This window comes from Nerophis ophidion, linkage group LG10 (assembly GCF_033978795.1).
Source record: "Nerophis ophidion isolate RoL-2023_Sa linkage group LG10, RoL_Noph_v1.0, whole genome shotgun sequence".
Classification (NCBI taxonomy): domain Eukaryota; kingdom Metazoa; phylum Chordata; class Actinopteri; order Syngnathiformes; family Syngnathidae; genus Nerophis; species Nerophis ophidion.
The window spans coordinates 53,510,854-53,523,243 of NC_084620.1; the positions used below are offsets into that span (position 1 = coordinate 53,510,854).

Here is a 12,390-nt window from a genome sequence, read left to right on the forward strand (position 1 = left end):
CACACCAAACTAGATTGACAAACACATTTTGGGAGAACATCCGCACCGTAACACAACATAAACACAACAGAGCAAATACCCAGAATCCAATGCAGCCCTAACTCTTCCAGGCCTCAATAAGGGGCGGGGCTGGGAGTTGCGGGGGTCTATATTGTAACCCGGAAGAGTTAGGGCTCCATGGGATTCTGGGTACTCGTTCCTGTGAACCCACACCAAACAAGATTGACAAACACATTTTGGGAGAACATCCGCACCGTAACACAACATAAACACAACAGAACAAATACCCAGAATCCAATGCAGCCCTAACTCTTCCAGGCTAGAATAAGGGGCGGGGTTAGGAGTTGCAGGGGTCTATACTGTAGCCCCAAAGAGTTAGGGCTTCATGGGATTCTGGGTATTTGTTCTGTTGTGTTTATGTTGTGTTACGGTGTGGATGTTCTCCCAAAATGTCTCTGTCATTCTAGTTTGGTGTGGGTTCACAGTGTGGCGCATATTTGTAACAGTGTTAAAGTTGTTTATACGGCCACCCTCAGTGTGACCTGAATGGCTGTTGATCAAAAATGTCTTGCAGTCTCTAAAAGCGTCTGGATGCCAAATACAACATTTGGCCGGGCTGGCACGCCGTTAGTGAAGGTTGTAGAGAATGCTGAAGGCAGTGCCTCCACGGTGCCCCCTTAAAATTGTTGTTGGGGTGAGATTTGGGAGAATGGTTACCCCTGGTGAGGCATTGAAAATAGGGAGTATCCATGAAAAATCAAATCGAGTATATGCAAGTATGACGCTGTACAACGGCATTCATATAAAACTCGCTGGCCGCACCAACATAAAATTTTCACATCAAGGTGCGGGCCGCAAAATAACGTCTCGCGGGCCGCATGTTTGAGACCCCTGCTGTATATGATCTGAATTTTTAGACATTTTGTGGATTTCCCTGTGTAAAAGTAAGTGATGTTTGGTCGTGACTGCGTTAGGACCAAGTGGATCTGCCCAAGCACACCTTCAAACTGGGAATGAAGCTGGAGATGGTTTCTCCCTGGGACCACCGCCACATCTGCCCTGTGTCCGTCACCAAGGTGAGTGTCCCCCCCCTTCAAAAGCAGACCTTAAAATAGACTTAAAGTGAGCTTTTTCTCTGCAGGTCTACAGCGAGAAGCACTTCCAGGTCACGCTGGATGACCTCACTGCGGGCGCCAAGCCGCGGTCGGTGTTGTGTCACGCTGGCTCGCCGGGCATCGTGCCCATCCAGTGGTGCATGAAGAACGGCGTGAACTTGGAGAAGCCGCGGGGCTACGCGGGTCAGGACTTCGACTGGGCCGACTACCTCAAGCAGAGCGGGACGGAAGCGGCCCCGGACGCCTGTTTCCCCGATGTGAGGCGTCGGAATGCCGGCCTCGGATTCTCGTCCTCGGCGTATAAATAAAAATTACCCCCGCACTTTCCTGTGCGTGTTTGTTTTTCAGACCTGGCAGAAGCGGGTCTTCGCCAACGACATGTGGCTGGAGACGGTGAACCCCGAGCAGCCGGCTGAGATCTGCGTGGCCCAGATCACACAAGTCCGAGGACGCCTGCTTTGGCTCAGACTTGAAGGTCAAGAGAGCAGAGCTAGGATGCCGTGTGGGACGCGTTTAACAATGTGAGACTTTGGTTAGGTGTGGCCAAGCAGTTCTCCGAGACCATCGTGGACGTTCAGTCTATGGACATCTTCCCTGTGGGCTGGTGTGAGGCTAATGCTTACCCTTTGACCCCTCCTCTCAGACCTGTTTGTATGTACACACACACACACACACACACCGGCTTAACTACAAGCCATGAGGCTAAAGACATTCTTGTTCTACTCTCCACAGGTGGGAAGCAGAGGAAGATAGCGGTGGTTCAGCCAGAGAAACAGTAAGAATTGAAAAGAAGTCTTGTTGTGTACTAGAAGGTTCTTGTCTCTTTTACCTGTGCACGTTTTTTTCCTCCAGGTTGGCACCGTTTTCCCGAATTCAGACTCCTCCTGTCAATCACTGCCAGTCTAATCCTAGTGATGCAGGTACATGGATAGAATGCTAAAGAACAGTTTTATGATTCCACCTTCAATTACATCAATCAATCAATGTTTGTTTATATAGGTCTAAATCACATCAATCAATCAATGTTTGTTTGTATAGGTCTAAATCACATCAATCAATCAATCAATCAATGTTTGTTTATATAGGTCTAAATCACATCAGTCAATCAATGTTTGTTTATATAGCTCTAAATCACATCAATCAATCAATCAATGTTTGTTTATATAGCTCTAAATCACATCAGTCAATCAATCAATGTTTGTTTATATAGCTCTAAATCACAAGTGTCTCAAAGGGCTGCACAAGCCACAACGACATCCGCGGTACAGAGCCCACATAAAGGCAAGGAAAAACTCACCCCCAATGGGACGTCGATGTGAATAACTATGAGAAACCTTGGAGAGGACCGCATATGTGGGCAACCCCCCCTCTAGGGAAGACCAAAAGCAATGGACGTTGAGTGGGTCTAACATAATATTGTGAAATTCCAGTCCAGGGGTCACCAACGCGGTGCCCGCGGGCACCAGGTTGCCCGTAAGGACCAGATGAGTCGCCCGCTGGCCTGTTCTATAAATAGCTCAAATAGCAGCACTTACCAGTGAGCTGCATCTATTTTTTTAAATTGTATTGATTTACTAGCAAGCTGGTCCCGCTTTGCTCGACATTTTTAATTCTAAGAGAGACAAAACTCAATAGAATTTGTAAATCCAAGAACATATTTTAAAGACTTGGTCTTCACTTGTTTAATTGAATCCATTTATTTTTTTACTTTGCTTCTTATAACTTTCAGAAAGACAATTTTAAAGAACAAATACAACCTAAAAAAAAACATTTTAGGATTACCTTTTAAATTCCTTCCTCATCTTTCCTGACAATTTAAATCAATGTTCAAGTAAATAAAACAATTTTATTGTAAAGAATAATAAATGAAATTTTATTAATTCTTCATTTTAGCTTTTGTTTTTACAACAAAGAATATTTGTGAAATATTTCTTCAAACTTATTATTTTAAAATTCAAAAAGATTATTCTGGCTAATCCAGAAAATCTGTAGAATCAAATTTAAATCTTATTTCAAAGTGTTTTGAATTTCTGTTAAAATTTTTGTTCTGGAAAATCTAGAAGAAATAATGATGTGTCTTTGTTAGAAATATAGCTTGGTCCAATTTGTTATAAATGGGCGGTATAACTCGGTTGGTGGAGTGGTTGTGCCAGCAACTTGGGGGTTGCAGGTTCGATTCCCACTTCCGCCATCCTAGTCACTGCCGTTGTGTCCTTGGGCAAGACACTTTACCCACTTGCTCCCAGTGCCACCCACACTGGTTTAAATGTAACTTAAATATTGGGTTTCACTATGTAAAGTGCTTTGAGTCACTAGAGAAAAGTGCTATATAAATATAATTCACTTCACTAAATTCCAAAATAGTGCATATTGGATTTTAACCTATTTAAAACAGGTCATCAAAAATATATATTTATTGTGAGAAATCATTAAGACGATCAGTGTTTCCACAAAGATAAGCATCATTAATTATTAATAATAACATAGAGTTAAAGGTAAATTGAGAAAATTGGCTATTTCTGGCAATTTATTTAAGTGTGTATCAAACTGGTAGCCCTTCGCATTAATCAGTACCCAAGAAGTAGCTCTTGGTTTCAAAAAAGTTGCTGACCCCCGATCCAGTCCATAGCTGATCTAACGTTAATATATGCTCATTTTAAACTTTTATGCTGAGAGGGAAACCACAATGAAGTCAATTGACCAACACTGTATTTATTAAACAGTAATTAAGCAGTGGCACAAACATTCATGTAATTTCAATGTCAGAAAGCACAAGATTGTCAGACATTTTAAAACAAGCTATGAGTGCACTTTTGTGCATGATGTCGCTAAGATAACATGGCAAAACAACACTAAATTAAAGTGCACTTTTTGTACAGAACACAACTACAATAGTTTAAAACAAATTAAGTGCATTTTTGTGCATGATGTCACACAAGATATTTCAATAACTGAAATGAAAATGAGCTGCGTAATAGGAAATCAAATAGTGTATGTCCTTCGCTATGTGGTAGGTTACTGCGGATGTTATTAAATTCTGTTGACTATTTTTTTCATATGGTTTTGTTTTGGAAATGGTTGCTTGGGCATTTTGTAGTTATGGCACCGAATGGAGATGTTGACTTGCAGAGTTTCAAGCACTCTAGCGGGTGACTTTTCAAATGATGCTACGCATTGGCAGTGGTGCTACTTTTTGTAACAACGCTTTTGCCGCATACTTGTTCGACATCTTCCCGCTTGAAGCCAAACCACCGCTAGACAATGAACCCCATGCTGTTTTTTGGGGAATTAATTCTTCTTTCATTTGTTACCAGATTTGCACCTTCTTTCTCTCGTATTACCACTCGCACCACTTCGCTCCACAAGGGCGTATACGTATGTGATGTATGTTAGAAGCTGCACTTGTTTTATGTCTCTGTGAGAAGGAGAGACAAGAAAGAGTGAAAAAAGCCTGCGTGTAGTGTAATGCCAGCAGCTAAAAGCAACTGCCTTAGAACGTATACTCGAATATCACGATATAGTTATTGTCTATATCTCACAGAGACAAACCCGCGATATATTGAGTGTATTGGATATATCGCCTAGCCCTAATTGCACTTTGAATCACTTCAACATTGTACAAAACAGGCTATTATCCGACGTAATTTTGACACCATGTGAGATATGATTTAATTGCTGACGCACTCTCCAAAAAACTGAATAAAATAAAAATAAAAAGGCGCACGGCAAAAAGTGTACTTAAAGATAAAGCAAGGCCAGCAACACTCATATCCTTCTAATAATTTTAATACAAACTGCGCAGGCGTTACCAAACATAGACCGCTTTCGAAAATGTCTTCGTCAGTCTGCGATTTTTAACAGGAAGTGATGCACTTTAATAGTCACAGCTGCGGTCAATCAAATGACATAATAAATCACCAACAACTTCAAAAAGGAAAGTGCACAAATAGACAAAATGGAAAATTGTACAAAATAAATCAAGAGACTCAGTACAGTATCATAGGAAAATAAATAAAGCAATAAAAAAATTAATTAAACACAAAAAAAGTGTGGATAACAGAATAGATATAAATAATAATTATAATTGTAATAAATATTAATAATTGTATTTAAATATAAATTATATTTTATTTTAATAAAATGTAAATAATCATTTATATATATATATATATATATATATATATATATATATATATATAATTATAAAAATATTCACAGCTGTGGTCAATCAATTGACATAATAAATCACGAACAACATCAAAAAGGAAAGTGCACAGATAATAGACAAAATGGAAAATTGGACAACCCTTGGAATAAATATAAATACTTATATTATAATTATAATAAATATAATTAACAATAACAATTATATTTAAATATAAATATATTTTATTATAATAAAATATAAATAATAATGTATAAATATAAAATAATTATATTTTATTATAATATAAAATACATAAATTATATTTAAATATAAATAATAATTATATTTTACTATAAAATATAATTATATTTAGATATAAATAATAATTATATTTTATTATAACAAAACACAAATAATTATATTTAAATATAAATATTTCTAATTCTATTTTATTATAATTCCATCCAACCAGCCATCTTCCGCTTATCCGAGGTCAGGTCGCGGGGGCAGCAGCCTAAGCAGGGAAGCACAGACTTCCCTCTCCCCAGCCACTTCGTCTAGCTCTTTCTGGGGGATCCCGAGACGTTCCCAGGCCAGCCGGAGGACATAGTCTTCCCAACATGCCTTGGGTCTTCCCCGTGGCCTCCTACCGGTTGGACGTGTCCTAAACACCTCCCTAGGGAGGCGTTCGGGTGGCATCCTGACCAGATGCCCGAGCCACCTCATCTGGCTCCTCTCGATGTGGAGGAGCAGCGGCTTTACTTTGAGCTCTTCTCGGATGGCAGAGCTTCTCTTATCATAATTATAATAAATATAAATATATTTATTACAATGGTTGTCCACATTTTTTATTGCTTTTTTTATTTTGCTATGACACTGTAGAAAAAATGATTTCTGTGTGCGGCCACCGCTGCTGCTCACTGCTCCCCTCACCTCCCAGGGGGTGATCAAGGGTGATGGGTCAAATGCAGAGAATAATTTCGCCACACCTAGTGTGTGTGTGACAATAATGGGTACTTTAACTTAATTTTTACCCTCTCATTTTGGAAGTTGTTGGCTATTTATTTATACCAATTGATTGACTACAGCTGTGACTATTTAAAAAAACAAACAAAAAAACTAAGCTCCATCCAGAGATGCAAAATTTGCTGTAAAAGTGGCTGCTATGCATTAAAATGAATGTTTCTTGAAAAAGCATGTTTCAAATAAATATTTCTTCTTGGCAGCTAATGGACGCTACTGCTGCTCCAAAGTCTACGTCAACCACCGCTGCTTCTCAGGACCGTACCTCAACAAGGGGCGCATCACCGAGCTGCCCCAGGCGGTTGGACCCGGGAAATGCACGCTGGTCCTCAAAGAGGTGAGCCTCCCAGATTAGCGTTTGAGAGCGACTTTGTTTGGAGACGTGATGACGTGTCACGCCGGAGGAAACCGGATTTCCCTGAAGATTAATTTTTTTGTAAACTCCTCAGCTCCTCACCATGCTGATCAACGCCGCCTACAAGCCCGGCCGCGTCCTCAAGGAACTGCAGGATCTGCAGGAGCCCGGCTTGGACTGCCAGCAGGAGACTCTGAAAGCCAAGTGAGGACACCACAACATCCTTCCTGACCATAGCCTGTGCAAAGTCACACATTTAGAATTTGGAAATTCCACCCGCAGGAAGTGGATTTTAAGTTACTTTTTTGTCAGAAGAAATTGCTTATAGCAGGGGTGTCAAACTCGTTTTAATTGAGGGCCACTTCGCAGTTATGTTGGCCCTCAGAGGGCAACTTTTACCAGTAAATGATATTATTACAAAATCGCCTACGGATTTGATGATTTGTTGGCCGGGGGTCCATAGTGGTTCTAACATAATAGTCAGAGTCCAGTCCATAGTGGTTCTAACATAATAGTGAGTCCAGTCCATAGTGGTTCTAACATAATAGTAAGAGTCCAGTCCATAGTGGTTCTAACATAATAGTGAGAGTCCAGTCCATAGTGGTTCTAACATAATAGTGAGAGTCCAGTCCAAAGTGGTTCTAACAGAATAGTGAGAGTCAGTCCATAGTGGTTCTAACATAATAGTGAGAGTCCAGTCCAAAGTGGTTCTAACAGAATAGTGAGAGTCAGTCCATAGTGGTTCTAACATAATAGTGAGAGTCCAGTCCAAAGTGGTTCTAACAGAATAGTGAGAGTCCAGTCCATAGTGGATCTAACATAATAGTGAGAGTCCAGTCCATAGTGGTTCTAACATAATAGTGAGAGTCCAGTCCATAGTGGTTCTAACATAATAGTGAAAGTCCAGTCCATAGTGGTTCTAACATAATAGTGAGAGTCCAGTCCATAGTGGTTCTAACATAATAGTGAGAGTCCAGTCCATAGTGTATCTAACATAATAGTGAGAGTCCAGTCCATAGTGGTTCTAACATAATAGTGAGAGTCCAGTCCATAGTGGTTCTAACATAATAGTGAAAGTCCAGTCCATAGTGGTTCTAACATAATAGTGAGAGTCCAGTCCATAGTGGTTCTAACATAATAGTGAGAGTCCAGTCCATAGTGGATCTAGCATAATAGTGAGAGTCCAGTCCATAGTGGATCCAACATAATAGTGAGAGTCCAGTCTATAGTGAATATTGCATAATATTGTGAAGAGTCCAGTCCATGGTGGATCTAACATAATAGTGAGAGTCCAGTCCATGGTGGATCTAACATAATATTGTGAAGAGTCCAGTCCATGGTGGATCTAACGTAATAGTGAGAGTCCAGTCCATAATGGATCTGACATAATATTGTGAGAGTCCAGTCCATAGTGCATCTGACATAATAGTGACAGTCCAGTCCATGGTGGATCTAACTTAATAGTGAGAGTCCAGTCCATAGTGGATCTAACATAATATTGTGAAGAGTCCAGTCCATGGTGGATCTAACGTAATAGTGAGAGTCCAGTCCATAGTGGTTCTAACATAATAGTGAAAGTCCAGTCCATAGTGGTTCTAACATAATAGTGAGAGTCCAGTCCATAGTGGTTCTAACATAATAGTGAGAGTCCAGTCCATAGTGGATCTAGCATATTAGTGAGAGTCCAGTCCATTGTGGATCTAACATAATAGTGAGAGTCCAGTCCATAGTGAATATTGCATAATATTGTGAAGAGTCCAGTCCATGGTGGATCTAACATAATAGTGAGAGTCCAGTCCATAGTGGATCCAACATAATATTGTGAAGAGTCCAGTCCATGGTGGATCTAACGTAATAGTGAGAGTCCAGTCCATAGTGGATCTGACATAATATTGTGAGAGTCCAGTCCATAGTGGATCTGACATAATATTGTGAGAGTCCAGTCCATAGTGCATCTGACATAATAGTGAGAGTCCAGTCCATGGTGGATCTAACATAATAGTGAGAGTCCAGTCCATAGTGGATCTAACATAATATTGTGAAGAGTCCAGTCCATGGTGGATCTAACGTAATAGTGAGAGTCCAGTCCATAGTGGATCTGACATAATATTGTTAGAGTCCAGTCCATAGTGGATCTGACATAATATTGTGAGAGTCCAGTCCATAGTGGATCTAACATAATAGTGTGAGAGTCCAGTCCATAGTGGATCTAACATAATAGTGTGAGAGTCCAGTCCATAGTGGATCTAGCATAATAGTGAGAGTCCAGTCCATACTGGATCTAACATAATAGTGAGAGTCCAGTCCATACTGTATCTAACATAATAGTGAGAGTCCAGTCCATACTGGATCTAACATAATAGTGAGAGTCCAGTCCATACTGGATCTAACATAATAGTGAGAGTCCAGTCCATACTGGATCTAACATAATAGTGAGAGTCCAGTCCATAGTGGATCTAACATAATAATGACAGTCCAGTCCATAGTGGATCCAATATAATGAGTCCAGTCCATAGTGGATCCAACATAATGGTGAGAGTCCAGTCCATAGCGGATCTAACATAATAGTGAGAGTCCAGTCCATAGTGGATCTAGCATATTAGTGAGAGTCCAGTCCATTGTGGATCTAACATAATAGTGAGAGTCCAGTCCATAGTGAATATTGCATAATATTGTGAAGAGTCCAGTCCATGGTGGATCTAACATAATAGTGAGAGTCCAGTCCATAGTGGATCTAACATAATATTGTGAAGAGTCCAGTCCATGGTGGATCTAACGTAATAGTGAGAGTCCAGTCCATAGTGGATCTGACATAATATTGTGAGAGTCCAGTCCATAGTGGATCTGACATAATATTGTGAGAGTCCAGTCCATAGTGCATCTGACATAATAGTGAGAGTCCAGTCCATGGTGGATCTAACATAATAGTGAGAGTCCAGTCCATAGTGGATCTAACATAATATTGTGAAGAGTCCAGTCCATGGTGGATCTAACGTAATAGTGAGAGTCCAGTCCATAGTGGATCTGACATAATATTGTTAGAGTCCAGTCCATAGTGGATCTGACATAATATTGTGAGAGTCCAGTCCATAGTGGATCTAACATAATAGTGTGAGAGTCCAGTCCATAGTGGATCTAACATAATAGTGTGAGAGTCCAGTCCATAGTGGATCTAGCATAATAGTGAGAGTCCAGTCCATACTGGATCTAACATAATAGTGAGAGTCCAGTCCATACTGTATCCAACATAATAGTGAGAGTCCAGTCCATACTGGATCTAACATAATAGTGAGAGTCCAGTCCATACTGGATCTAACATAATAGTGAGAGTCCAGTCCATACTGGATCTAACATAATAGTGAGAGTCCAGTCCATACTGGATCTAACATAATAGTGAGAGTCCAGTCCATACTGGATCTAACATAATAGTGAGAGTCCAGTCCATAGTGGATCTAACATAATAATGACAGTCCAGTCCATAGTGGATCCAATATAATGAGTCCAGTCCATAGTGGATCCAACATAATGGTGAGAGTCCAGTCCATAGCGGATCTAACATAATAGTGAGAGTCCAGTCCATAGTGGATCTAACATAATAGTGAGAGTCCAGTCCATAGTGGATCCAACATAATAGTGAGAGTCCAGTCCATAGTGGGGACAGCAAGAGACCATCCCGAGTGGAGACAGGTCAGCAGAGCAGAGACGCCCCCAACCGATGCACAGACTAGCGGTCCGATTTTGGACAGCCAGAGCTTCATCCGTGGCCACCAAACCTGTGCTCTCCCTTTCAGGTGGAAAGAATTCCACCTGAAAAGCTTCAGAAATATGTCTCCTCAGTTCCCTAAGGTTTACTGGGTGTTGTTAAAAGGAAAGGCCATGTAACACAGTGGTAAAATTGCCTTTTTTGCAATGTGATGCTGCCATTAAATTCTAAATGAATCATTATTGGCAAAACGAAATAAGTTTCTCAGTGTGAACATGAAAAATCTTGTCTTTGCAGTCGAATATAAGTTGAAAAGGATTTGCAAAACATTGTGTTCTGTTTTTATTTACCATTTACACAACGTGACAACTTCACTGGTTTTGGGGATTTGCATGATTTTAGGATTCGCCAAAATCATCATTTATTATTTCAATTCTACCAAATTCCATCCATGAAATTTTAACTAGAATTGTGGAGATATTGAGAAATGACTGTAGAGATTCGCCACTAATGTTGATGTTTGATGCCGGCAGATACAAAGGGAAAACGTATCGCGCCAGCATCACAATCGTCCGCCTGGCTGAGCTCATCCCGGACTTCTGCCGCAAAGTCTGCATGAAGCTGCAGTGCTGCCCAAACCTCATCAGCCCCGTCCTTGTCCTGGAGAAGTGCCCGGAGAGCTGCTTCGTCCAGACCAAAACCAAATACAGTCAGTCTCTGCCGCCGCCGCCATCGACTCTTTTCTTGTCGTCGTCTGATTGGCCGCCGTGTGGACAGCCTGTTACTACAGGAAGAAGAGGAAGCTGTCCAAGCTGCTAGGAGACGAGGACAAGGCGGCGGGAGAGGGCGTTAAACCCAAACGGCGCCGAAAGAAAAGGAAGAGCATCTTCGTGCAGAAGAAGCGGCGCTCGTCGGCGGCGGACTTCACACCTGCTGACTCGCCTCAGGTTTGACTCCCTTCGCCATACTTGCCAACCCTCCCGGATTTTCCGGGAGACTCCCGAAATTCAGCGCCTCTCCCGAAAACCTCCCGGGACAAATTTTTCTCCCGAAATTCAGGCGGAGCTGGAGGCCACGCCCCCTCCATTTCCATGCGGACCTGAGTGACATGTCGACAGCCCTCCTGTCCAAAGGCAAAACCCAGTAACTCAATTTTGGTCAAAACTGAGCTGATAATAATTTTGGAGTTCCTAGGTGATATGCTTTACATTAGTGTATGCGATATTGTAATTTGTTCCGTAAGTAAGCTGTTACGCGTATGGCAGGACCTAGCAACTACCACATAACCGCGTAGATCAGGGGTCGGGAACCTTTTTGGTCGAGAGAGCCAAGAAGCCAAATATTTTAAAATGTATTTCCTTAAGAGCCATATCATTTCTTTTTAACACTGAACACAACTATACGCGTGCATTTTTAAGTAAGACCAACATTTCCAGATTATAATAGGTCTCTTATTCTTTGTAATAACATTGCTATTCTGAAGCAAACTGTGGAGGGGGTGTGGCCTGCGGGCCTGCAGCAAAGCGGGATGTTGCCAGGACCGGCCTCGAAATCAGCGACAGGTGCGTAGACGGCCCACCTGGGCCTTTTTATCTAATCACCTGTTGCTCTATTATAAGCGGCAGCCAGGAGGAGAGACAGTGTTGGGGCTGGAGCCAGAGCGCGAGTGAGGACGAAAGAGAAAAAGACAATTGCTGGAAAGCAACTGAGAGACTAATTGAAAAAAAAAAACACTATTTTACCCTAAAACAGGCTCTCATGTCGGTGTTTGGTGGTCTGAAGAACCCCAGGAGGGCAAGCCCAACAATAACCAATAATAAATACATTACTTCTTACCATTAACGCAACTTCTTGAACATAAAAATGCATGAGAATGTTTTATATTTTGAATGTTATTTTTAACACTATGATTACAAATAGAATTATTCCTTGATTATCCTATTAAGCAATGTCAGCTCAGATTTATCCGAGAGCCAGACGCAGTCATCAAAAGAGCCACATCTGGCTCTAGAGCCATAGGTTCCCTACCCAAGGCGTAGATACAACA

General features: G+C 41.2%; 1 protein-coding gene across 2 annotated transcripts in view; it reads left to right on the plus strand.

Moving 5' to 3' along the window:
• The window catches only part of sfmbt2 (Scm like with four mbt domains 2), an 86,355-nt gene that overhangs the window by 64,072 nt on the left and 9,893 nt on the right, over positions 1-12,390 (plus strand). For both annotated transcript variants that reach the window (XM_061914110.1, XM_061914111.1), the window contains 10 exons: positions 975-1,076; positions 1,142-1,372; positions 1,464-1,590; positions 1,653-1,766; positions 1,848-1,890; positions 1,968-2,035; positions 6,489-6,622; positions 6,735-6,844; positions 10,877-11,052; positions 11,121-11,290. In XM_061914110.1, coding sequence (XP_061770094.1) covers positions 975-1,076; positions 1,142-1,372; positions 1,464-1,590; positions 1,653-1,766; positions 1,848-1,890; positions 1,968-2,035; positions 6,489-6,622; positions 6,735-6,844; positions 10,877-11,052; positions 11,121-11,290 — 1,275 coding nt within the window. The remainder of the gene's footprint in view (positions 1-974; positions 1,077-1,141; positions 1,373-1,463; positions 1,591-1,652; positions 1,767-1,847; positions 1,891-1,967; positions 2,036-6,488; positions 6,623-6,734; positions 6,845-10,876; positions 11,053-11,120; positions 11,291-12,390) is intronic.